This window comes from Pteropus medius, unplaced genomic scaffold (assembly GCF_902729225.1).
Source record: "Pteropus medius unplaced genomic scaffold, Ma_sr-lr_union100, whole genome shotgun sequence".
NCBI classification, from domain to species: Eukaryota; Metazoa; Chordata; class Mammalia; order Chiroptera; family Pteropodidae; genus Pteropus; species Pteropus medius.
The window spans coordinates 2319585-2347342 of NW_024354875.1; the positions used below are offsets into that span (position 1 = coordinate 2319585).

General features: G+C 43.3%; 1 protein-coding gene and 1 pseudogene across 3 annotated transcripts; one reads left to right on the plus strand and one right to left on the minus strand.

Moving 5' to 3' along the window:
* Positions 1–27758, plus strand: SLC16A14 (solute carrier family 16 member 14). Of its 3 annotated transcripts, XM_039855376.1 has the most exons (7): positions 1–159; positions 716–1084; positions 2182–2392; positions 7648–7919; positions 13299–13442; positions 17778–18761; positions 25261–25463. In XM_039855376.1, the coding sequence occupies exons 4-7, from the start codon at positions 7661–7663 to the stop codon at positions 25410–25412; spliced, it is 1539 nt and encodes a 512-aa protein (XP_039711310.1). In that variant the 5' UTR covers positions 1–159; positions 716–1084; positions 2182–2392; positions 7648–7660; the 3' UTR covers positions 25413–25463. The 3 variants fall into 3 exon arrangements, with proteins under 3 accessions (XP_039711310.1, XP_039711312.1, XP_039711311.1); XM_039855378.1 differs by lacking the exon at positions 2182–2392 and having other exon boundaries at positions 2–159; positions 25261–27758; XM_039855377.1 differs by lacking the exon at positions 2182–2392 and having other exon boundaries at positions 42–116.
* On the minus strand, positions 21368–21486 carry LOC120597263 (uncharacterized; annotated as a pseudogene).

Consider the following 27758-nt stretch of genomic DNA (forward strand, 5'->3'; position numbering starts at 1 on the left):
GCTGGCTCTGAAGACAGGAAGATGCCCTGAGCCAAGGAAGGCTCCCTCCTTAAACTGGCTGTCTCCTAGAGCTACCAAAAGGAACACGAGCCTGCCAACACCCTGAGGTTAATCCAGTAAGACCCATTTCAGACTTCTGACCTACAGAACTGTAAGACAGTAAGTCTGTGTTTTTAGCCCCTAAGTTCGTGATGATTTCTTACAGCAGCAACACAAACTGCTACAGCCCTGGCTTACTTTATTCACACATTCACTTATCAAATATTGAAAACTTTCCATGGGTGAAGCATTGTGTTGGGAACAGGGCCGTCACACCTGGAAATGAAATTTGTACCTGGTGCCCATGCAAGGGACAACAAATAGATACTGGAGAAAAAGCAGGGAGAGGTGGGAGCCGACACCACACAAAGGATGAGGGATTTTCAGTCCTCTTTGGCCAAGAATACTGCAGATCTGGCCTCCTCCTCCATGTACAAACCGCCATATTTTGTGGCCCAGACTTGAGGAAGGGTCTTTTTTCACTTCTTGCCTATCTCAGAGAAATAGGAGATCCTTCTATACTCACCTGCGTCTTGGGTTAGGTTTCAGGCCCTCGCCTTGTTATAAAAATGAGCCGAGCATTAGCGAACCTCAGCCAAAGCTATACACTGCGACCTGCCACCAGAGTGTGCACGTGAGGTGACTGCAATTTTTTTTTTTTTTTCTGCCAAACCAGAATTAGCCGGTACAGGAATGAACGAGCCTGGAGATTTGAAATTGCACTGATTGGAAGGGAGCTCATGTTAGGTTCGGGCCACCTGCAAGCGGACCCTTTTTAAAGCCACACGGCCCGAGGCCTCGAGGTCCAAGCTCCACCAGACGCTCACCTGGGCCAGCATCGAGCGGCAGACGAGCCCGGGAGCCCCGCACCGAGCGCACGGAGCCGGGCGGAGCGCCGAGCCGCAGGCACCAGCAAATCCAGGATGATAGGCGACATTGCAACAAATCTTTACGCCCAGCAGCTCAGGGGCCTCCGAGGAAAACAGCAAGTTCGGGGATCCGGGCCGGGAGCCGAGTGAGGCCGCAGCCCCGCGGGCCCTGGGCGGTGAGTATGCCGAGGCCGCGCGGCGCCGCGGCCCGGGAGATGGAGAGGCGCTAAGGGCATCTTGGGGCTGGGGACTGTGGGTGGCCGCTGCACCCGGGGATCCTCGGGAAGGGTCAGCGAAGGCCGGGGGGAAGGCTGCCGGGCGGCGCAGGGCAGGGCTGCTCCGAGACGCGCTGGTCGCACCCCGACTCCCGGTGGTGGGGCTCCCGAGCTGCGAGCGAAGCCACCTCGGGGCCGGCGGGGTAACCGCAGCCCCGGACGGAGCGTGGGGACGTGCGCCCCTTTCCCCCAGCGGACCGGGCCCCCGCGCGCATCATCCAGCGGGGCACGGAACCCGGGTCCGGCCGGTCCGGCCCGAGAGGCTCGCTCTGCCCGGCGGCCAGCCCCGCTCCCGCCTTTTCTCATGGCCCCGGTTTGGGACCCGGACCGTGCTGTGATGGAGCGGAGAGGGGGAGGCGGGGGGACCCGGGTTAGGGTACACTCGGGGGTGCGGGACGCCTCCCGGCGCAGGCTGCCGACACTGCGATCCGCCCCACTTGCCCGCGGAGCTGGCGCGTTCCGAGCGCGCCGGGGAACGCGGGGTGTCGGGGTACGTGGCATCGCGGGGGGCCGGGGAGGGGCCCCGGGGAGGGGGCGGGGCAGGCGCTCGGAGCGGGGTGCGGAGGTCGGATCCCGCGGGGGCGAGCCCGGGCCGTGCGGATGCTGGTCCTCGCATAGCGGTCCCGGCCAAGGCTCTTCCAGGGACGATCGCGGAGGATAAAATGGGGCAAGGGACCGGGGACGGCCATTTCGGGGCCAAACGCCGCCGAGCCCAGGGACGCCGTTTTAGCTTGTCTCTGCTTGCCCGCTGAGCCGTTTTCTTTCCGCAGAAAAGTTGATTCAGGCTCATCAGCAAAAACGAGCGGGGGTTCCTATCGGGGATTGGAAAGAGCCCCTTTCGCCTTGTCTGGCGTCTTTTTGGTAGTGTGTGTGTATTACTGGGGGGCGGGGTGGGGGTCAGCTTTGGAAGCCTGCAAACCCGGGTTCAAATTTGGGCTCCATGACCCGCCAGTCTGACTTCTCTAAGCTTCATTCCCACCTCCCCCTTCGACAAACAGCCTCAGTCTCCTCATCTGTGAAATGGGGCGTTAATATCTACTGGACAGGATCGCCGTGGAGAAGCCAGCACCGTCCCTGACCCACAGGAGGCATCTACAGCCCCCGCTGCCCGCAGCTGGGGTTCCGGGTTTCTGCGGCGCGGTCTCCTCTCTGCCCCAGCTCAGCGGCCCAGCCTCGGCCGCTGCTGCCGCTTTCGCCTGTTGGCCTCAGGTGCGCCCTCTAAAGGCCCAAGCGCTCCCAGGGGACCAGGACTTGAGGCCAAGTCTATAGACTCACGTTGAAGGTGGATCCGCCACACACTTAGCTCTAACGAAGAACCTGCTACCACAGCCCTGTCCACCTTGGGGGAAGCTTTTAGTTTTAACTCGGCGCTTTCCCTTTGCTTCTCGTGTAGGCTGAGCTCGCCCCATGCTAACATAATCACAATAGCCAGATTAAAAATGAACGACTTGCTCACAAAACTTAATCCGGTAACAGAGTTGTGGAAATTTAATTACATTTTAATCTCTGATACACTCCAGGAGGCTTTAAATTATTTTTATGTCTGCTGTTAGCCTCTCTCTCTCTCTCTCTCTCTCTCTCTCTATCTCTATCTATGTACCTGGCCTCCATAGCCTACACACGTTACTTCATTTCCCCCATATATGATTTCTTTTTCTCCATTTGTGAACTCACATTTGGGGAGAATGGAAGATTGGCGACTGGCCTCATAATCTTACCATTTCCTTCCTTCGCCTTCTTCAGCATGACGCCTTATTGACCCCTAGCGGAAGCCCCACACTCTGCCTCTGTTCACCCCAGTGTGTCACATGCCTGTCGTCATATTACACATGCTTCAGGACATGGAAAAGGTGGGGGAGCTTGAAGGCCTTCTGGTAGAGAAAGACTTGGAGCCTGGGGCCGAGTGGTCCAGAAATTCTCTCCCGGTTCTCCCATCCTCTCTCCAGAAAGGATCGTAAGACTCAAATGATTATTTTGTACCTTATAACTTATATAAATGCTAACATGCTAAAAGCAAGTTTGGGGGTGGAGAGGATAGACATTTATTCTTCTGTCGACTTCTGTATTTTCAGTTAACCTGGTTCAACAACCATTTGATCGTGATTAGTCAAAAGAGGAATTACTTTTAGAGAGATTTAGTAGTGAAATGCGGATGACTCTGTTGCCTAGAGTCATAGGCTTAATTCAGGGACCTCCCGAGAGCCCGATAGAACTTCATTTTACCAACCCCTACCCCACTCCCACCCCTACCCACACCAGTCTTCTCTATGTGATACTGTGTTCTACATGCATGATCGTGCCCCTTGAATAAAACTTGCCCTTAAACGCTATTTAGCGTCCTTTATGGCCAAACAACCTGGAAATGTCAAGAGCAGATCAATGGCAACTGCATCTCTTAACCATAAAATAAATAAATCAGTAAGACTAGAAAGTTCTTACCATTGCTTAGAAAAATGCTTACTATTTCGACTCATGGGTTGGAAAACTATAATTTTTGTTTATTATTATTTCAAACTCTTAGATATAGACAGATTTTCAGAATATGTCACGTTGTGTTGTTTTATCGTATGAAAGAGCTGAGCCTTTTCCCATGGATGGTAAGCGGTGTTATGACCAACCCTTACCCCACTCCCACCCCTACCCACACCAGTCTATCTGATACTGTGTTCTACATGCATGATCGTGCCATGGTATAGACCAGTCACACGCCTTGTCAAGCTGCCTGGTTCCTTGCGATTCTCCATGCAAGTCGCAGGGACTGAAGGAAGACAAACATCAAACACCCTCTGGACCCTTCCTAGGTTCATTCTCCCAGCGGTTGGACAGTGCAGCTCTTCTCTGGCTGTGAGGATGGCAACCCCATCCCTTCTACCTCCAGGCAGGCCCTTCTCTCCTTGGAGGAGAGGGTGGTGGCAGACGCGCAAGCCTTGAGCGCAGCCTTGAGCGCAGCGCAGACTACACTTCCCAGGGGCAGTGGTTCTTGATTGTCTTTCTCCTTTGTTTGCTCCCCTTTTACAATTTAGCCACTAATCTCCTGGAGGCAAGAAGCTGATCCAGATGATGTTTAAAAGATACGGAGAGGGACCCTTATTTTTTTTGCCATAAAGTTAATATACGTTTATTTAAAAAAAAATTTTATCGGTAAGATAAAAAGGAGCAGACATTATTTGTCAGACCGTCATCCAAAGAATAATCTCCATCACCATTCTTCCTTGTTCCGCTCCAGTCTCCTTTCCTCTGGATACCTATTTTTAACAACGACAAAGGGGTCATTACATGTCCCATTTGTAACCCCACTTTCCATGTCTTCAGAGTCTGGTACGATTTTGTTCTTTGATGGTAGACTTGCATTGCATGATTATACCATGATTGATTGATTTAACACCTATTCTATCTAATGCTGGATACTTGACATGTTTTCAGGGGAGTCCTTCTTACCATTTTAAGGTTCGCTATTATAATTTAGTCGAATTTTGCAAGATGAGCAGAAAAGGACCAGGAGATTAGAAGGAGAGACATGTGTTATGGAAAATGGGAACGAGAGAAAGTCATGCATAAAAGCTTAAAAGAGATCGTGCCAAGTTTAGGGAGTTGCTGGTACTTCACGGGGCTAGAGAGCAAAGTGCAAAGGTCGGGGGACAGGAGGAGGGACAAGGCAGGGGTGGCAGATGTGCAAGAAGAGAACCTGGCAGCAGCCAGACCAGCCTTGTCCAACAACAGGGAGTTGACTTGATCCAAAAGATAACTTCACAAGGTGGGGAATTACATAATAAGATAGCATTTTGTCATGCCCAACAGTCTGGATAATGAGGAAGTGGAAAAGGACCCAGGTAGAGAGCAGCATTGTGAACAGTACGTATAGTAGTTGAGAACCGGACAGCTGTTTATAAGATAGAATCACTTAAAAGATAAAAATAATAATAATGAGAATGAGATATGATATGAGAGACAGGAAAAATCACGATGAGCCCCAAGACAGAGCCATTAAATTACTCATCCACAGTCACCCCTAGTTCCCCAGTGCCCATTTCTTCCCACAAACTCCTAACCAGAGCCAATGCTATACTATAGTCCACGGATCAGCAGACTTTTCCTATAAAGGGTCAGAGTATTTCAGGTTTTGTGAGCCATGGAAAAAGGTAAAAACGATTCTTCCCTCAATTTGCCTCCTGTCCCCCCGACCTTTGCACTTTGCTCTCTGCCCTCCCCATCCACATCAGCACATGGCTGGGACAAGTCCCGCAGTCGGAGGTGTTCCGGGTGTATTTGGGATCATTTTGTACACCACCTTCCTCCATGGCAACAAAATGATTTCCATAAGAATCGTGGGTAATGGTGAGTCATAATCATGATATTTCTTATTTGTTCTTCTGTTTTAAATCAATGAATTTTTTAAAAGATTTAAAGATGTCATGGAAAGTGGGGTTACAAATGGGACATGTAATGACCCCTTTGTCATTGTTAAAAATAGGTATCCAGAGGAAAGGAGATTGGAGCGAAACAAGGAAGAATGGTGATGGAGATTATTCTTTGGATGACAGTCTGACAAATAATGTCTGCTCCTTTTTATCTTACTGATATAAGATTTAAACAGATTTCCATTTTAAAGACATTATTCAAATGGAGCAACATAGTTCATGCACTGACTACAGATTTCACTTTCCAAACCAAAGGTTCTCACCTTGCAGACTTGCACGGTTTCGCTATTTTAAAATTTAAACAGAAATGCAGTCTCGAAGGTGAGCACGCAGAGTGGCAGAAGTAACTGGAGTTCTTGTCTTTATGTCCACGATAACTATGCTCCACAGTCCGCGTGGAGTGTCCTGGGAAAGGCAGTGATGAGTGGCGATGCAGGGGCTGCAGCCCCGAACTGAGCCAAGGTGAGCTCAAACAATTCTGAACTCTTAGAAACATACTGTCAAAACGAATATGTGTAGCTGGAGCCACAAGTGGGCCGGGCTTCACCGTATAACCAGCGGTTCTCTGAAATAACTTCCATGTTGAGTACAATGTTTAAGAAAGGAAAGGCATGCTAATTTGAAGCTTACAGATGTAACATTGAATCATAACTGTTTGGAACTAGGACCGGCAAAAGATTTTTCCAGAGAGGAGTATTTTTATTGGTGACATTATCTAGAATTACTGTCACATAGTGATCATAAAAAAGCAGACCAACTTTCAGGCGATGGTTGTGGGTTTTAAGTTCTCAGGGACGAGGCTCCACCTAATTGTCTGCTTCAGGGGGCAGAGCGCTCCCGCCGCTGTCCCCCCGGTGCCCGATGGGGCTCAGCTCCACCTTCGAAACTGCCCGACGATCATTTCCATGTGTAGGCAACGGTCTCTTCCACTATCCTGAATGTTGAGGCCCCTTCGTAATCACCATCCTCCTAATTCTCAGCCAGCGACCTAACTTCCTACTTCATCAAAGAAATTAGATGAACAGGTGTAACTTTCCATCCTACTAGTAACCATCTCATCTCCATCCACCGCTGCTTCCTCCAGTCTCAGAGGGTGGGCTGCTCCCCGAGATCAAGACCAACACTCCTATCTCACCACCTCCGGGATTAGTCATCCTCTCTCCTTCTCTCTGTCCCTGTCTCTGTCTGTCTCTGTCTATCTCTCTGTCTCTCTGTCTCTGTCTCTCTCTCTCCTCCCCCTTCTTTTGCTCCTTATCCCCAGTTCTTATGCACACACTTAATTCTCACCCTAAAAAATAAAGACAAAACCAGAGTCCTCCTCTGACCTGGCATCACGTCCCTCCCAACTCCATCCAGCCTCCCTTTTCTTGTGCTCACTTTCGAAGAGGTAGGTCTATGCGAAGCATAAATCACCATCATTAGAAAGCTGATTCTCCCATTGTAAGATAATAAGTTGACCTTCTATTTTATGAGTCTCTCCTATGTGCTGGTGAGTCAGACCCCCTTGAGGCTAATTCACTCTGGCTGTCCTGAATAAATTGAACACTTGGATCCACAAAATGAGAACTAGATTCTGTGCCAGACCCCCATCAAGATGAAGCTACCCTAGAAGGCTACCTAAGGCCAAGTGTCTTCCTTCTCTGATATCCTTCTTGTCACCTGTCAGTATTCATCATATGGGCTTTGGAGTCCAGAATAGCTGGGCTCAAATCTTGGTTTCCTGTCTGACCGCACTACCTGTTAGCCATGAGACCCTGGGAAAGTCTCCTGTCTTCTCTATTTCCATTTCTTTAAAATAGGGATCATAAGGCTTACATATAGGACGACTGTAAAGACGAAACAAGTTTCATAAAAGCACGGGGTCCTGTGAGAAAGTGAGGAGTGTTTCCCAATCTGCATCATGATGAAAGACTCACCTGAAGGTCTGCTGTGATGAAGGGGCCGCTTTGGGGATGATGGGGAGGTAGAGCTGGCCAAGGAAGATAAAGATGTTTTCGTTTTGTTTGTTTTGACATTTGGCGAAATGATTTATCACATGTATTTCAGAAAATCTTGGAAAATGTATACAAGTCATGAAGACATTGGGTATGATTTTGAAGATGACCCCAAAGATAAGAAGACACTGAAACCCCACCCAGACATTGATGGCGGATGGGCTTGGATGATGGTCCTCTCCTCCTTCTTCGTGCACATCCTGATCATGGGCTCGCAGATGGCCCTGGGGGTCCTCAACGTGGAGTGGCTGGAAGAATTCCATCAGAGCCGCGGCCTGACCGCGTGGGTCAGCTCCCTCAGCATGGGCATCACCTTGATTGTGGGTATGTTCGCCTGTGACCTGTTACAAAACTGAATCATTATGAAACGACACTTCTCCACTGTAAGCCATGTTCTGTAGTGTTGAAACAGTAGATGTTGGTGATGTTATTATTTTTTAATTGTGGTAGAATCTACAGAACATCGAGTTTATTGTTTTAACCATTTGTAGGTGTACGGTTCAGTGCCATTGAGTGGATTCGTCATCACCATTCACCTCCAGAACTTTTTTCATCTTCCCAAACTGAAGATCCCATTAAATAGTAATTCCCTATTCTTCTTTCCCCCGGCCCCTAGCTACCACCTTTCTGTTTTCTGTCTCTATGTATTTGATTACCCTAAGTGGAAACATACAATATTTGTTGTTTTGTATAATGTTACTATTCGAATATTATAAACATTTGAGGTATTTAAAAAATTGATCATTTAAAAAACTCTTTTGCTCCAAATTGTTTTCTTATTATAACATATTATACATAATTACAAATATGTTTATTTAATTTATGAATATTTTGTTTTAGAGAAACCACTAAAAGTCAATGAATAATTTTATTTTAGAGTTCTAATGTTTTTAATTTGAAATACCCATTATATGTTTTTGAAAAAACTATTAAACCTTTTTTAGAAACGGTGCTGATATAGCTCACAGGACGAAATAATAATATATTCTCGCATTTTCTAGTTAAGCTTACCCATACAGCAATCTATGAAACCAATTCTTATCCAGTCGGAGATATTAAACCAGAAATTATTATATCTATAATATGTTATTATGGCTAATGTGTTTCAGTTTGGGAACGAAACAACTTTTCCTGCGAACTAATATTCAATAAGTATTTGTTATTTACCAGTTTCTCTCTTAACATTATCTCATTCGATTTTATTTAATTCACTTAAGCTGCCGCCATACCCTAATATAGTTCACGTGCGTCACTTGAAAGGAACAGCCATTCTTTTACATCGATTTTTTTAACTTAAAATATTCGTGAGATATTTTATACTGGAAACATAAATGGCCTCAAATCTTTTTCTGGTTTTGTGAAAATACGCATATGACAAGCACATGTGTGTTTGATGGGAGTCTGTGCCTTTTCAGTGATTTCTGCATTAGCCATTAATTGCTTGAATCCAGCTCGGGGATTTGTTGATCTTGGCTGGCAGTCAGTCAGTGCTCTTTTGGAGAGTCCACATGCCATTAATGACAGCAGTAATGCTCATGATAGGAAATAAGGACAAAGTTATTTCTCAGGATGGGGGGGTCGTGTGTTTATCAAAAGGAATTAATGCTGATCTAGTTTTAAAATTAAATAAGGGTACCATTATGTGTGTGAGAGAATTGTCGAGGAATCATTTTTGCCCATAACATTAATGAACCAAATCTTTTCATTCTGCGTTGGCCTTATTAAAACTAGGACCGTTTGTCATATGAAAAATGCAGGAATGTTTCCTTCAGTGTAGGGACTGTGCCGGTTTTTTGGTGGATGTGATTGTACCTTCTCGATAAATCAGTAAAGGAAAACTTTGCTTTAGGATACTGAACACTTAAAGTTTTCTTACCTTTTTAAAAATAAAGTTTGAAGGGGTAGAACAAAACATTTACAGATTCAGTCTAGGAAGTGTGTGCCTGCAGCAGAAAAGATTTGGCAAAAGGTCAGAATATGAACTCTCCCAATTTTCCAAATCATCCAATAAGGTTGTCTCAGATATTTATGCTTCACAACTTCTACCGAAATAAGCAATGGAAACTAGTCCTGAAATTATTAGATATGGTTTTAAAGATGATCCCCAAAGTAACACCTACCTCATAGTGATGGTGAAATACAATTGTCTTTGTCAATTTAATTGGGAGGTAACTGTGTATTTGGGATTGTGTTTAAGAATCCAGAGTTTCGAATTCCAGAGAGTGGAATTTCAGATAATAGACAAGCCTCTCTACAAGAAAGGTACCTGCCAGATAAACATCTTTCACTCGGGCTTAGAAACCATAACACAGCAAGGGTCGTAGTTATACCGATGAAGAGTCTTTTATTCCATACTCCATGACCCTGAATGGCTTTTCATTATCTTAAGCCACCTGGTCCAGAGTGGCTGTGGATGTGTTGAATGCTTTTCCAAACCAGAAGCCATCAAGAACAGCTCCCCTTCATTTAGCATTTACTACATGCCAGGTGCGTATTATGTACACAATCTCATTTGATCCTACAGCAGCCCCGGAGGCCAGACCATCAGCTCATCTGACATGAAGAATTTGCAACGCTCAGAGACCTTAAGTAATTTACTGAAGGTTGAACTGCCAGTAAGTGTGGGGACAGGCTTTCAACCTGGTCTATTGGACTCCGAAATTGTGTCTATCCCACTACCTGCCACTACATCAAATGAAAACTGAAAATATGTTTGAAGTGAATAGACATAAATTGTTTTTATTTTCTAATCATATACGTACAATTGGGTTATCTCTTTTAAGTTACAGACTTAAAAGCCACCTCTCTCATGGGCGGTGAGTTGCACATGGGAAATTTGATAATTTCATTCTTGTCTTCTTCGCTAGCATGAATTTTGCAAGTTTCCTGCAGAAGGTTCCGATTTTTAACAAAATGTAATCACGTTAGTAGTGTCTACAGCAGACTTTTGTGAAGGCTCTCAGAATAATTCTTGGTGGAAGCCATGTTGTTAGCTTCCATGTTGTTAGTTCTGTGGGCTGCAGAAGGTCACTGACTTGCTAAGTAGCTTTAGAGCACCGGTTGTCAGTCCTGGCTGCGCGTCAGAGCCCCCTGGGTGCTTTTAAGAACTGCAATACTCAGGCTGTACCCGGACCATCCCATCAGAATCTTTTGGGAGGGGACCCAAACATCAGGATTTTGTGGAAATGTTTGTTCGTTTGTTTGTTTGTTTTTGTTTTTGTAAAGCTCCTAAGCGACTCCAGTGGTTGCTCAAGGCAGAGAGCCATTGATTCAGAGGCTTCAGATACCTTTTATCACAGAGAGGGGTTATTCGAGAGACAAGGATTTCAGTGGACTACCTACTCCCATCCAGGATTGTATACCAGGGCTCACCTCAGATTGTTTCTCTCCTCACCTGAGCTTTTTTCAGCCTATGAGATTGGGCAAGAAATTATAACATCCTCAGGGTGTTCCCTGCCACAATGTAACACTTTATTATATGGGAAATGGGCCAAGATTCAGATTCCTTCGGAAGAGGAGAAAATGTGATAATGAGTATAATCTCATTCCAAGACACTGAAGTTCTCTCCAAAAGTGGGAATCATAGCCAAAGGACTGTATCTCAATCTTATCTTCCCCCTCTCCTTAGACTGCCCAGGAAGTTCTTTTCACTTTGTTGAAACTGCAGTTCAATCTTGGAAATGCCGCTATCAGTAAACAATGGTTAGAAACGGAAAATGAAAGCTTGGGTCTGACTTCCTGTTTTTGTGTATCTTCATTTAGTAACTGTAGAGGAGTCACGGCATTTCAGGCTTTGCCCATCTGCAAATCACAAATGGCTAAAGCTCCCCACGCATCGGCCAGGAGTTGAACTAAAAAGCCAGACACCATCACCTACTTAATATTCATATCAATAAAGCAATTCCTGCTTTCTTTTTGATATGCCACGTTCCTCCAGACAAGAATATCTGCACTTGGGAATGCCACCCCCTCCCCCGCCTTTTTCCGCAAATGCTTTCTGAACGCAGTGTTCATAAGCATGCAGTATTGTAGGAATACTTGCTTCTGGGTCCTTCTGTAATGTGGAAAATATGATCATGCTACTGAACTGTGACTGTTGACCTTTCATATCCTAAAAGGCCTATTAACGGCAAAACGACGAGTCATGCATTTTTCTCTTTATCCATTTGTCCGAGATTTGAGTAGTGGAGTGACCATGGGTTCGGGAAAATAAAAGTGTTTCTGAAGAAATCAAAGAGCTGTCTTCAGCTTATGGTTTCTGAATTTCAGTTGTCCCCAATAATTTCCTCAGATGTTTATATCAATGTGCTTAGTTTACATAATATTTATATAATGTGTTGATTTTATAATACCTATAACAGTATATTCATAGAGAATATACTTTCTATATTAAATCTATTATCTACTGAAAAATTCTTTAATAATTATTAGGATTAGGCCCTCTCAAAACCATTAAACAATGCACACGCACACACACACACACACACACAAACTCAGCTGACTGTGTACCCAAATATTCACATGAATATAGTTAAAAATTTACAGAAAAATTTTATTTCAGTTTGGGCTTAAAAAGGAAGCTCCTTAGAATTCAGCAAACTTTTAACCTAAAATAGTTGTACCTATATATGGGGTTTCATAACTCTGTAAAGTAATAATGATGAAAAATAAGATGATGTTTAAAATGCGCCATTTTACTGAATATTGAGTACATCCTCATACTGTATTGCTAAAATCTGGGTTGCTATATGGACAAAGAAGCATTGGTCACAAGGCAAGCATTAAACTTCAATGACATCAGAAATTACCACAAAATCAGGGGGGGAAAAGAGATGACAAAAACTAGAACATCATAGTACAGTAAGCAATCAGAATGTGTGTCGTATAATACTGTACTGCTGTGAGTAATGGTTCATTTTGCACAACCAAGTGTATTCCTGAATCTCTTCATGGCGTTGTAAATGCACAGCATGATGGGTCCAGTCAGAGACTGAGTCAGCAGGGGTTGAAGTATGTAGGAAGCAATGATGAGCCCTTTTCGGCTTGTTTTGCATCTGTCCTGCTGGAGGTTCCTCATCTGAAGCCTGGAGTCCTGAGAACTCCCTTCCTGTAGCCTTGTTAGGTCTGGAGTCAAAAACTCACATGTGTACAGAGAACAAACAAGTGACGTAAATGAGGGCAGGAGACCGGACAGAAGACTAAAGGCCAGGTGGAGACCAGGGCAAACCTCAGAGGGTGCAGGCAGCCAAACTGGATCAGCCACTACGTGGCTCCAGCTGATGTGGGCCGTGTGGGAAGATGCTTTGTTTTTGTTAGCGCTGAACTTTTTGTGAATTCTCTTCATTTTTAAATGTAGCAACTGATTCAAAAACAGTTTATACACTTTGGGATAAACAAAATGCATCCACAAGCTGAATCTAGAGACCAAGACCACCAGTTCAGGATTTCTGTTCTAGGCAAGAGAAAACCAATTTGTCTCTTTACGTCAGGTCTGCCTTCCTTGAAAAACTAGAATCTTAGGCTTGCCAGTGAAATGATTAAAATGCATCTTTGCATGCTAAAAAGCTTTTTGCATCTAAAGCAATGGAGTTTTATTTAACAGCTCTGGTCATGTTTTATTCTTTGTTTTCATATGAGGATTTACTAAGAAAGCGGGAAAATAAAACACCATTGGTCAAGTCCTTTTTCAATGTTTCGTGACAGGACCTTTCATTGGCTTGTTCATTAACACCTGTGGCTGCCGCCGTACAGCAATAATCGGAGGGCTGGTGAACTCCCTTGGCTGGGTGTTGAGTGCCTATGCCGCAAACGTGCATTATCTCTTTATCACCTTCGGAGTGACAGCTGGTAAGCATACTGATTCTACTTTAACTGGATCTTTATTGGGTACTCTGGCAAAGAATTTAATTGTGCAGAAAAGAGATCCATTAGAATATTTTGTCCTTTTGTCTCCTCCAGTCCACCCCAACCCCATTTTATCTTCCAGGAAATATTTTTTCATATAAGATATTAAACATGCCTTATGCGTGGCAAAACAACCTAACAACGGTACTTGGCCTCGCTAATAGAATTTAATTAAATTTTCCACACCTGGTTCTCAGTGCTGTCCTTTCTTATGAGGAATGGGAAAAGGAAGGTGAAAATACAGATGTAGGTGAATAGACCAAATATTAAATAAATTAATGACATTCATTTAATAACTGCAGAATTGGGCATGAATCACAGAATAATCATCGTCTCCTTCAGCCCTGTTTAAATTAATGAAACAGCAGCAAAACCCACCTACATGTAGAGACTCCAAGAAGCAAATCTAGAGCACAGTTAGAGTGTCAGTCCCCGGTGATTAGGTAAAAATTGGCTGCCAGGTAGCACGGTTTGCATATCCGTTCTGCCAAATATATCCCCAGCCATAATTTCCTTTATCAACAGGTAGCACAATTCACACAGATAAGAAGTAGTTTCTCACTTGTACAATTGTATTTAAGTGAACAGATCCAGCTGGACTTCTTTTCTGAGTACAGACTTGCAGTCCTAATAAATGACACATCGGCAGCGGTGTTAGAATAAGTTAGAGTTTGGAATTCTTGGTTTTTTGTTGTGTTTTTTTTTTCACTTGCTATCTGTGCAACCTGGGCAAATTACTTAGGCTACTTATGTCTCAGTTTTCCTGATCTGCAAAATGGGATAATTAAGAGTGCTTGGTTTACAGGGTTGTTGAAATGATTATATGAGATAATCTGTATAAAGCACTTGACACATAATAAAGTGCTCGGTAAATGTTAGCTAATATATAATTGTTATTATATATCCAGTTGTTCCTTGAACAGCACAGATTTAAACTGTGTGGACCCACTTATACGTGGATTTTTTTCAGTGCTATAAATGTATTTTCTCTTCCTTATGATTTTCTTAGTAACGTTTTCTTTTCTCTAGCTCACTTTCTGTAAGAATACAGTATATAATTCATATAACATACAAAATGTGTGTAAATCAACTGTTTTTGTTATCTGTAAGGCTTCTCGTCAAAGGCAGGCTATTAGTAATTAAGTTTTGGGGGTGTCAAAAGTTATACACAAATTTTCAGTACCCCTAACCCCCACGTTGTTCAAGGGTCAACTGTATAATATCACATTTTAATTGTATTCTAAGCTTAAGTATGTGCTTTATAATAGCAGGAGATGGTGAACACAAAAACCTACTGTTCATATAGGTCAACGAATTGATTCTCTGTAATGTATACCTATCCACATAAATACTTAAAGTATTTCTGTATTTTCTGAAGCATAGTTTGAAAATTATTTATTTGAAGGACCTGATAGTTATTAAAGAACAACTTGAGATATTTTCCCTGAGTGTTTTAGAAACTTTTACCCATAACAGTCCAATGAATAGAGCTAGCCCTGGGATTTCTATATTATAGGTGAGGAAATAAACAGCCCTCCTGCTCAGACTAAGGAGACACACTGAGGTCTCAGGGCAGACACGTGGGCCCCCGACAAACTTGATCTGGTGGCGTCTGGTTATAAGGATTATGACTTGATCCTAATAACCAGGACTTGAGATTTATTCTCATCATTTAGAGAGTTCTATGGTTAAACTCGGTTTAAATGGAATTTTATTTCTTGCAGTTAGTAGCTTATTGATCTTCAAATGATATCTCTGTATTTATTCATTCATTCATACATTCATCCATTTACTTATTTAGTCAACAAATATTTATGGACCCAAGGAAGTAGAAAGAAAATTAGTAGGCTGGTAAAAGGAAAGTATTTCTTGAGACATAAAGCTCCCACTTTTTATAAAGGAAAAACCCAAAGAAAGTCTGTGAAAATAAATTCATCCACCTCCTCCACAAATATATGTAACTATGTGTAAGTGGAAAATTTAGCTAATATGTGCAGAGTGCTGTTGGGCTGTCATTAGTGAGGCATGTTGAAGCTGATTGGCAATCTAGCCCCTTTTTAATAGGAAAGAAAAAAGATTGATGTAAAAATTTACTTCAAAAGGCAAGTGATTGATATATATTTATATCACTGTATAATTTCTGTTTGAAGGAAAGTGTCGACATCCTTTTTCGCTCCTAAAAGTATTTCAGGCAGATTTGTTTGTATCTTTTTTTTTTTTTTTTTTTTATCACCTAATAAAATTAATGTCTGCGTGAGCAATTTTACTTAGCCAAGGGAGTCTGGACAAATTTCTGTAGCTTTGCCAGAGCCCCACTGTCTTGAGCCTAGCTCCTGAAGACACCTTCTCCCCCGTGCACGCTGACCCGGGGCCACAGAATTTTTTCCTCCTTCCGAGCCTCCTTCCTCACCTGCCTGTCAGGCTGTGAGCCCCAACTCTAAACCTGAGTGTGGCGAAGAACTGTTCCGGGGTCCTGCACAGGGCCAGACATTATCGGGGCCTTGACTAACTGTGGGCTCGAGCCCACACGTCCCCAAGTCCTCTCCAGTTAGCTCATGTAACAATTGTGCTGATTATGGAAGAGGCTTAAAATAAAAATCAACAAATAGCAATGTGTAGACAGTACTTGGATTCTGACAAACAAGTTGTTTCTAAATATAGTCATTTATGAGACAGATGGAAGTTTGAACACCGTCTGGATATTTTGTGATATTAAGAAATTGTTCATTTTTTCAGATAAGATAATGATAGGATAATGATTAATCATAACCACATTGTGGTTTATACTAAAATATTTGCACATGAAATGATATATTCTGAATTTGCTTCAAAATAATGTAGAGGAGGGCAATAATTCTGTGCCACAATATTTAACATCAAAGAATTTCTTGGTCCAACAAATATTTTTTTTTTCCAAAATAGCCACTGATACACTTATTTTGCCACCGAGTTTTATGTACCTTAACCATGGAATACAATTAATCTCGTATGAAAAAAAAGTAGCTCTTGTTTTAAAATATGACTGTTATCTTCCCATAGAAATTTCTTTCATTTATTTCATTCTTTTGTGACGTGCTAGGCATTGTTCTAGGCACTTGGGAGAGATGCATCGGTGGACAGAAGATCCCTGCTCCCCTAGAGCTGTAGTCCAGCAAAAGGGGAAAAGGGGTCAGGACCGAAACAATACACACAACAAATAAGCAAAATCCTGCAACGACCTGTGGGCAGCTGGGGGGGTGCGCAGTGGAGGGCAAGGGGCAGCGGAAAGGGACCAGGCTCTGACAGCGGGTCTGGAGTCTCCAGTTACCTGCTCCAGGGTCTTGGGAAAGGAACCTAATCTCCGTGAGGTTCAATCCCTGCTTTTACAAAATGGGCATAACCACAGCTAGATTTCAGGATTACTGTGAAAACTAAGTCAGATGAAGCGGGTAAGCAGTTGTCACACTACGGGTCCTCGATTAGTGGTCATTATTACTGTATTTGCATGTATGATCGCTCTGGTCGCCTTCCAGATTCAGGTGATTCTGAAAGTTCAGTGATGCTGAGCTAGGGAGGCTTTGGCTTTGGGGGGTGATAATAGTCAGTCTCTTTTAGACTGTCACTCTGCCATCCTAATGCTGGCTGGTCCACAGGGCCCCATGATCATTGATTGAAATGGAGCTTACTCTTCGCCTTTACCTAGAAGTGAAGAACACAACCCACAACTTTGTGGCCAGTGTTTTGTTTTATTTATTTCATTTCACTTCATTTATTATTTTTTTTAATATACTTCATCTTTTTAGAGCAGTTTTAGGTTCACAGCAAAATTGAGTTCCCAAAACCCTGTGGCCCTGACCCACACCGCCCCCTACCACCAGCATTTTAATTTTGTCGGTATAAATCACAAACGGTTCCTGTTTTCTAGGAAAGACACAATTAAAAATCAGAGCTACAAATGAATGTTACGTGGTTCTGGCATCTAGTAGCTACATGCATGGGTAACTGATAATTCCTTTTATTCTTCCAATTTTTAAACAAACTGGCCCCTTCCTCCTTCCTGGGGTGTCTGCAAATTGCCTGGAGGCCTGTTGGGGGCGGGAAATGGTGCACTAGAACCTTCGGTGGAGAACCCTCTTGGTGCTTACCCATTTATTTTTTTCGATCGCCATTTTTTCCTTGTTTAAGAAACTAGTATTGAAACGAAGATAATGAAACGCCCTTGAATGATCTCTTTAAACGCTGCGGATATGGCCGTTCACGCTGTGCCGTGTGCTTTCCCCTCCCCTTTCAACCGCGCAGGCTTCGGGAGCGGCATGGCCTACCTGCCGGCCGTGGTCATGGTGGGCAGGTACTTTCAGAAGAGGCGCGCCCTTGCCCAGGGCCTCAGCACCACGGGGACCGGCTTTGGCACCTTCCTCATGACGGTCCTGCTGAAGTACCTGTGCGCCGAGTACGGCTGGCGCAACGCCATGTTCATCCAAGGCGCCGTGTCCTTGAACCTGTGCGTCTGCGGGGCGCTCATGAGGCCCCTCGCCGCGGAGAAAGAGGGACAGGACGCGGTGGGGAGAGATCCCCAAGCCCTCCCCGCTCACGCCGCCGCCGCCGAGTCCGTGAAGTCGAGAGGACCGCGGGGCAGGGCGGCAGAGAAGGAGGACGGTCGCGAGCGCGAGGAGGCCCTGGGCGACCTTGGCGCTCCGGCGTGCGCGGAGAAGGCGGGGCGCGCGAAGGACATGTGCGCCTTTCGCCTGCTGAAGACCGTGAGCCAGCTGACCCTGCGGGTCCGGAAGGGCTTCTGGGACTGGTACGCGGGCTATTTTGGGGCAGCCTCGCTCTTTACTAATCGAATGTTTGTAGCCTTTATTTTCTGGGCCTTGTTTGCGTACAGCAGCTTTGTCATCCCCTTCATTCACCTCCCGGAAATAGTCAATTTGTATAATTTGTCGGAGCAGAACGACGTTTTCCCTCTGACCTCAATTATAGCAATAGTCCACATCTTCGGAAAGGTGATCCTGGGCATCGTGGCCGATTTACCCTGCATCAGCGTCTGGAACGTCTTCCTGATGGCCAACTTCACCCTCGTCCTCAGTATTTTCATCCTGCCACTGATGCACACGTACGCTGGCCTGGCGGTCATCTGCGCCCTGATAGGCTTCTCCAGCGGATATTTCTCCCTGATGCCGGTAGTCACGGAAGACTTGGTGGGGATAGAGCACCTGGCCAATGCCTATGGCATCATCATCTGCGCTAACGGCATCTCCGCGTTGCTGGGACCGCCCTTTGCAGGTAAAGGCGCGAGGCTTTGAAGCCGAGAGAGCGTATAGATCCTATGTTGTGTTCTCATCTGTGTTACCAAGTCCAAGATAAACAAGAAGGGAATTTTGTGTACATGCTCTGTTTTTCTTCCCATCCCTGCCCCTCACCCCCATTTCTCACATACATTTTAGCAAGGTAAAGGTCATTTTTCTTCATGTAGAATGTAAATGAACTTATATATACGATAAGCTGCCAGCCCGTAAAGCAGACAGTGGACTCGTGCAGGGCGCCTGCCAGGTCTGAAGGAGGCAGCCTCTGCCCAGCTCCAACTGCTTTCTGCCACCAAAAAATGCGGCAACTGTTGCCAGATCTTCCATTGTTCCCCCACCCCCCAAGGGAAGCTAGGACTCTGGGCTCTTGGATGACATTTCCAGATTTTCTAAACACTGCATGTAAATCCAACAGGACACATCTCCGGCCTGGAGTGACTCCTGTGGTAGTGTCCTGTTGCTGCTGTAACAAATGGCCGCAAACTTAGTGGCTTAAAACCGTGCGGATTTATCATCTTACAGTTCTGGAGGTCAGAAGGCTCAGCTGGGGCCGGTGGGCTCAGATTGAGATGTCAGGGGGACCCGTGTCTTTCTTGCCTTTATGCCTCCTGGAGGCCGCCTGCTGTTTTGGCTCCTGGCCCCTTCCTGCATCTTCTAAGCCAGCAGCATGGCATCTTCCCATCTCTTTCTGATTCTGACTCTCCTGCCTCCTCCTTTTACTTATCAAGACACCTGTGATTACATTGGGTCCAACAGATAATCCAGGGTAATCCCCCATCTCGGGGCCTTTAACATAAGCACATCTGCAAAGTCCATTTTGTCATGTAAGGCTGTGGCATTCACAGGTTCCAGCATGTGGCAGGAATTGGGGCATGCTGCCTGCCAGAGCCTCGAAGCTATCGGGTGGCAACATCTAGGATAAGATCTTTCATATGTACTCACCTCATTGCAGTGAAGAATTTGCTTCTTTCAGTGGGCATACCAGAAGTCATAGGCACCAGAGTCCTGTGTCTGGGCCGGGTACTTCTCTGAACCTGGTGCGTGAGCAGGGTTTAAACTTTGTGGGAAGGCCTCCGAGGGTTGGGTCAGTATACTCAATCCCCAAGAGGCTAGATGCTGGGCAAAAATGACACGGTCTACCCACTATCCAAGGATTGGTGGCAGGAGCCCACACAGTGTGGCGGGGGTTGGGGCCAAGTGTCAACACAAAGATGCCGTTTAGAGGTGGCTGTCGGGGGCCAAGACAGGGCTGATGGCAATCGTCAAAGCCACCAGCTTTGAGCAGTGTTTTAAAGTGACCTGGTAGAGCCCCGGCTGTTCAGATGCCGTAGTCCCCTGCTCAGCTGAGCCCTCTTAGCCTCTCATTCTCAAATCCTCTGCAGGAATACCTCTTCCCAGTGGATGGGGGAACCCCAAGGTGGGAACCCCTTCCCACCACTTCCTTCCCAGTCTCTCTAGAGATCAGAGTTATCTCCTGTCCTAGGACCCCGCTGGCAGAGGGCTTGTGCCAACACACCCATAATTTAAGTCCCTTTTGGAATTTGAAGTTCAAGAAATCGTGGATTTTTGCCTGTACAGCTGACAACACTGGTAGTTGGATGACTAAAGGTTAAAGGCCCCAATGTCACATTAGGAAACCCAGTGGCCACATATGGGGCCTGTCCTGGATCAAGCTGCTCCTCTTTGCCCGTGCACAGAGATGCAGGCGCAGCATTTCTAGGTGATAGTAAATAACTATAGTAGTGCAGCAAACAATGTTGGCAGCAGAAATGTCTGAACTTGCTGGTTAATCTTATTGTATAGAATTCTCTATCAGTTAGGGATGCATTTGGCTATAAGAGAACACTCTGCCAATAGTAGCTTATGGTAAATTATGAGATTTAATTGTCTCATAACCAGAAATCTAGAATTCAGGGACTAGATGATATTGGGACAGTGTCTCTCAGATCCTCTTAGCCTTTTCCTCATGGTAGTTACCTCATGGTCACATAACGGCTGCTGTAGTTCCAGCCACAACATCTCCATTTATAACAAGAGAGAGGAAGGAAAGGCTTAGTTCCGCCAGATTTCCACTTAAATCAGGTTGGCAGGAACTGTCACGCAGGTAACCCAAGCTTCGAGGGGAATGAAAATTGGAGTATTTTGCCTTTCAGTCTCTGTACTAGAGGAAGGAAAAGAGAAGAGAATTGGATTGGGTGTTGGATCAATCAACCAATGGTACCTTCCAGAGATGTTAAACTCAAATAGCCATTAAGGGAGTGGGGACATTATCAGTGGGTCGTCTGCCTCCAACCTTCGTATATATTGGGTGTAGAAATGGAATCTATCATTGTTGTTCTTTGCATGATCCAGGGGTACTTTCTGCTTCTCATAGTCAGTCTGGGGTGATTCTTATACTGACCCAACAGCAGCATCGTACCATAGCTGTGAGGTGCAACCTAAGTAATTCATGATCAATGTTAATTAAAGCACCAAAATTTGCCAGCATAACTCTCATTCCTAAGGTCATGACCTTGTCATTCATTTCTATTCTCATGTTTTCTTTCTTTCTCTCTTTCTCTCTCTCTCTTTCTTTCTTTTTCTTAACACCTACAGCACCTGGTCTTCCTAGGTGGTCTCCCATCCAAGTACTAACCAGGCTCGACCTTGCTTAGCTTCCGAGATCAGAAAGGATCGGGCTTGTTCAGGGTGGCGTGGCTGTAGATTCGTGTTCCTTCTTGAGTAAGAGAGAAATGAAGTGCAGCTAGAAGACAGGGTGTTGTGCCCAGCCCTCAGTCACCAGGCCTTCTCTCTGCCTGCTTCAGACTTCCTCCCTGGAGGTGGGCTCTAGCTGAATGGGGTCCACCATGCTGGTAGAAACCATGTATTAATGGTTGAGGACCTTCTATGAATGTGTGTCAAGTGCTGCTCTGCGGACTCTCGAAGCAATGTGCTGATGTGCGTCTCCAGGCCAGCGGCCCAAAGAGACTCGCCTTCTCTTTTTATTTGTTTCTTCTCCTTCTACTGAACTCACATGGTGAGGAACACGAAACCACATCATTGGCTAGCTGACTGCACTGTGTCTAACTCATTGACTTTCCAGGCCAAGGAGCCAACATTGGAATGAGATGCAAGCCCGGCCTTTATGCATGGTAGTTCAGAAGTGATTGGCAATACACCAAACTAAAAAAACACATTAAATTCTCGCTAGAAATTCCAGGTGGGCTAGGAATTATTACTTAGCTCCGTTTGCCCCAAAAGAAAATTACTGTTCACATTACCTTTTTCTTTTTCAGTGGGTTTAGAAATGCATGCGCTTTTCATTTTTCAGAGTGGTTTTTATTGGCGTCAAAAATTCTTATACAATTTCATAGCGTGTCAGGCAGTCACACATTTCCATTTAAGTGAATGTACAATCGAAGATATTGAACAGGCATTTCAACCATGTTACTCAGCAACATGAACTTCTTGATAACATTGCCATGCATTCAGTTCTTATCCTTATAAGATGTAATAATAGTAGATACTTTTCTGGATGCTTCTAGTAGATACACTTCTAGATATTTCCAGTGTAAAAATATAGCAAAACTCAGCTACCAGATTTAACCGACCAAGAATCTACATGCCTCCTCCGTTCGCACAAAATATATCACCCTAACAACAATTTGCAATGTTTTTCACCGAGAGCTGGGAGCACATTTCATAAATAGGAATGCAGTTTTATAGGGAGCCAGATTTTACTTCGAAGCTGCTGATTTGAATTGATGATTGGATCAGAGCTGCCAACAGTCTCAGGCTACAAACCAAAGATTGGAGATCAGATCTGTAGGGAGAGGTGGTGACGCACGATGAGATGGGCATCTTGTCTGAAATGTCTTGTCTCTGAAGTTCTATCCGCATGTCCTGAGTCAAAACACGTGGTCAAGTACAGTCTCTCACCACCTGCTTTGCATCTGACTGGGGACCGAGTTGAGTTCACTCTTGTGGAGATATTAAAATAGGCGGCAAAGAGAGATGGCAGGGTCCAGAGTCATTTAAAAATAAAGCCTGAAGGTAGATTGGAGAAACCTCTGGGGTTCATGTAACTTAAAACTGGGGACTACTCTTCCAATTTGCATTGTTAAATTGTTTGGTGAAGTCGGGCACGCTTTTTAAAAAAGTGACCTACGAATGACTTTTAAAGATTGGGGTGTGTGGACATGCTTTTACAAATGTTTATACTTTAAAATATAATGAATTCAGTTTAAGACTGTAACAATATGAAATATACTTAGCAGACGTTTGCTATAGTTGGCAGAGACAAGGGAAAATAGTGTGGTGGGAAGGGATGCTAGGGTGTTTGTTCTAAGGGTGACTGTGTTTATTCATATACCCTGAAGGGGGAATAGTACATATACAGACAAGGAGCCAAGAAAAATATGTTGGAAACTCCAAAAAATTCATCATGGCTCGCAGTGAGCTCGGAGAGCTGGGAGAGAGAAGTGGACGGGGGCCTCATCACAGAGCCCTGAAGTTCAGATTCAACCACTCCAAACCAAACAGTAAATAAATAGTCTGCACTGAATACGATTAGTTTTCTGATCAGCTAGGATTTTGCCCGATTTCTGAAGTCTGCGTTAAAGAGCAGTTGTCATTCGGCTCGTTTCTGCTGTCGGTGTTTGTTATTTAGAGCCACCGTTTCTACTCGGTCACGTGATCATGAGAAAAATGAGTGTTTCGTGTGGGATGAGTGGGGTATGAGAACCTTAGAGTTTTGATTCTCTTTAAGTGGTAGCATATAGATAGTCCTGTCATAGACTCTGCTTCTCCTACAGACCTTTCTGCTTTATCTACAACTGAGTCATTCGCTTCTTCATAACTCATAGTCACAGTCAACAAATGGTGACACTGGGTAGAGGCTGGGTGTGTTTTTGTTCATAACTAAATGTGTCTTCCTGTTTCAGTTCTGAAGCTGAGTCATTATTTTGGGATTATATGTTTAATCTCGTTTGTTCCTCTTGCCTCAAATTAGAGAGTAAGAAAAGATGATAGAAAAAAAAATAATTTTGATAAAGGATGACAGAGCATTTTATTAAGCCACATCTAAAGAGTCCAATGTTTTCTTCTTTTTTATATTGAATAACAAACTCAAAAACTTGGTTAACTTTTAAAGTCTATCCAGAATTCAGAGCTTTTGAGTGGCTAAAAATTATGTTTATAATGCTACTGTTTGTTTTTCTTTGTGACTGCCTTAACTGTTCCAGGCATATTAATTGTGCACTAACAAAGAGGTACAGATAACTACCAGGAAGTCAGAGGTACTGGTTGACACCCTTAGCAGTTGCTTTTGTGTAGCTGATTGCTGGCGGGAGAACGTAAAGTTGCATTTATGCATTCATTTGCCAGTTAGATTTTTTTGAAAAGATAATGTTTGAAAAGTGGCCATGGAATTCTGTGTTTGCTCATTAGATCATTTATATTTTTCTTATGACTTTGCTAATCGATGCACTTGTTGAAATGGGCAGTGAATGTGTACATTTACATTCTTACCATAAAAAAATTCTCGTGTGTGGCTTAATTCTCACAGTTTGCTATGTGGAGACCATGACATGTGACTGATTCTTAGAATTAATCATTGCAGTAAATAAGAGACATCATATTTCATAGTTTCTGAGACATTTTTTTCGCATTAACATCTCTGAAATCGGAATGCATTTTACAAAGTCCTGTAAAACACTGAGTCATGTTCCAATTGATAAAGATATTTCTTTCTTTTTGATATGTAAGATAATGATGAATCATATAATTTACAGTATCTTAGAATCCATGAAATATAGGAGTGTTTTACAGAGTGCCCAGTCAGATTATCCTATGAAAGTATTAGATTATAATATAAAAGAATTATTTGAAAAGAACCGATGATTTAGTTAGCATTGAAGGCCATTTCTTTGGCAACTTAAAGTTTCATAAATATAAATATTAAAGTTTTATAGCTTTAAACACGAATTTGATAAAACCTGGAAAGTTTCATTCTTTCTAGAGCATAAGTTTACCCTCATATACCTCAGAATGACTGAAAGTTCCAATGTCTTCTGCTCAGCCTCTTGATACACACTAGAAACTTCTTTAAAGAATGTTGAAGGTTTTAGAAAAGATTTGTATTTCTATTTGTGGAAAAAGAAAATCATTAGATTCACTTTTACTTGCTGGCTTTGTGCTGGCCTGAGAACTCCCCTCCAGGGCTGTGAGCCAGAAGATTCTCCCTGTGGGTCAGTCAGCAGGCTACTGCCTCAGTGCTTTTAAAAATGTACTTTAAAAGATAAATGCAGCCATCCTCAGGTATATGCTGAGAACTCTGGCTGACATAGCCAGGACTTAAAAATGGCTAAATGAAATGTTTTGGGCTTTAAATGTCATGTAAATAAATTACAGAAATATTTATAGTAGCAGGAAATGCTCTGTGTCCTTGACTTTACCAACTGTGTTACAATGATTTTGTTTTGTTTTGTTTTGTTTTGTAGGGTGGATCTACGACATCACACAAAAATATGACTATTCCTTCTATATATGTGGTTTACTTTACCTGGTAGGAATATTCTTTTTACTCATTCAACCGTGTATTCAAATTATAGAACAATCCAGAAAAAAATACATGGGTGGTGCACGTGTTTAGTGTCACATTCTGTTTCACGTAAGATGTCTTTGTGGTACTCATGCCTACCTCATGTGGTCACTGTGAGGGGTCTATGACATATCGTGGGAGATGATTCGTGTGGTAACTGGCGCTGTCATTTGTAAATGCCATTGTTATTACTTCATTGGAAAGCGGCACTGCCTTTCCGTCTGGGGAGAAGCAATGCTAGATGGTATGACAGACCGTGTATGTTTTAGAGATGACAGTGTCCTTCAAAGACAGCCTATTAAGTCATCGGTAGAAATCCCCTTATAAAAACTATCTCTTGTCACCTGTGGGACTAGGGTTTTAGATATAGCTTTTAAAACTAAGACAAGGAATAAAAGTGTTTCAAGTCAGCTACCACTTCTTTGTAAGATGAAAATGAGCTAAATGCTTCTGGAAAACTCACAGAAAAATGGGTTTTGAGCACAAGAATATGACTAGATTTCAGAGATTGATTGTTACAGGGAGCAATTGATCTCTCAGCGTAAAATAGATGCTGGTTCCAATTGCAAAGGTAATACATTTAGTACAATTAAAGAAAAAATATATTTTTATAACAGTATTCTGCAGCTAGGGAGTACAGTTTATCAATCTTTCTCTAAGAAAAGCATTTGCCATCAATCCTAATCCAATAGTATCCAGTTATAAACCGAATCTTAAGATAAAACCTAAATAATTTCCTTAGCAAAAGTTGTATTTGTACACGCAACTATTGAATCAAGGGCTATGATTCAAGTACTTTTATTCATATGGTTGGCCTCTTTATGTATGAGCACAATCTGGGGCCTATAAATTTGTTCTCTCTGAGTTTCTCCTGTCCAGTAAATAAAATAGAGAACTAATTGCGGGTTGACATATGAAGTTGATGGTTAAGTCGTTTGTAAAGTGTGTTACTAATCCAGAATATAAGACTATGAAGTTGCAAGGGTAATAAACGGAATGCCCTTGGTCTAGGTGTCTGTGCATCTGACATTGGGGGAGCGGTAGCAAATAGCCCTTCTCCAGTGCCTGAGCTCCGCACGGTTTTAAAAATAGTTCTCTTGATCGAGTTCATACAGAAGATAACTGTGATCCATGACATTATATAATGCTCTTCCTTTATCTGAAATCTCTATTTTTCTAAGCCAAACATTTTTCAGATTGCAGAGTGTTCTTCCCAGAATCATTTTGAAATTTCTGGCTGCCTTACGTGTTTACACATATTTTAGAACTGTTTAAATTTCTACTCACAATTTGCTCATCACACATAAAAATCCTTTAATATCATTGCCAGTGTCTTTGGTCAAATTTCTCTAAAGTGGGTGTAGACCATTTTCAATTGCCCTTGGTAATCGGAGGCGGGAATGGTACTAGTAATTACAATCACCGAATGTTAACCCAAGCCTAATTTTAGCCAGCACTTTTCAGTCTCTTGCTCCACCAAACGCTTCAGGGCTGTTAACAAGTGATCACATGGACAAGTTTCCTTCTTGTTTCATCATCGTTATTTCCTGCTTCGCTGTTTAGTGGGAGGGTTGTGTAATGAAAGAGACCGCCAAAATAACAATAATAATTGAAGGCAGCTAACGGAAAGGAGAAACAAAAGCATGGCTCACACACACTCAATATTACCTCCAATGATTCAAGAATTGCCTGTAAATTGTTATAGATAATAACTTGCATGTTATACTCCATTTGATTCAACGTAGCGACCTATTTGGTATCATTACAGCTTTGGCTGCCATTAAAGAATCTAGCTCTCTATTTCGATAAAGGTAATCTTAAATGCTAAAGCAATACTGTATCTCTATATATTTACCATAAAATTAGGATGATTAGTTGGAAAAACATGTGTTTTAAGACTACATGACTTCATTACTTTCATTTTCTGACTATACCAAGTTAACTAGAGGTGGTATTAAATATTTTGAATGGTGCTATAGCCAATGAGTGTTGATGCTCGCACTGCTGGTTATGCAATCATCGTCAACTTTTAATCCACTGACCTGGCTCTAGTTACGTCCAGGTAAAACCCGTTCACATTCGGTTTGTACAGTTGTTGACTTACTGTATTTATGGAAATGTGGTGTCTACCACATCAGAAGTTCCCATTTTATGAAAACAGTAAAACCTGCTTGCGATATTCATGCTGACAACAGAATAAAAGAGACTGCTGTAGAGAACTTCAGCAAATATATTAATGTTTTCTGTTTAAAATGTTATTATTTACAATTCTTTGAAGACATGATAAAGGGTTAATTGTGTTTTTATGTGCTGTATGGTTTACCCCTCACATGCCCAAGTGATTTTTATTTACGTACAACTAAATAAATTTTGTCCTGTTTAAAGATGGTCAGTGAA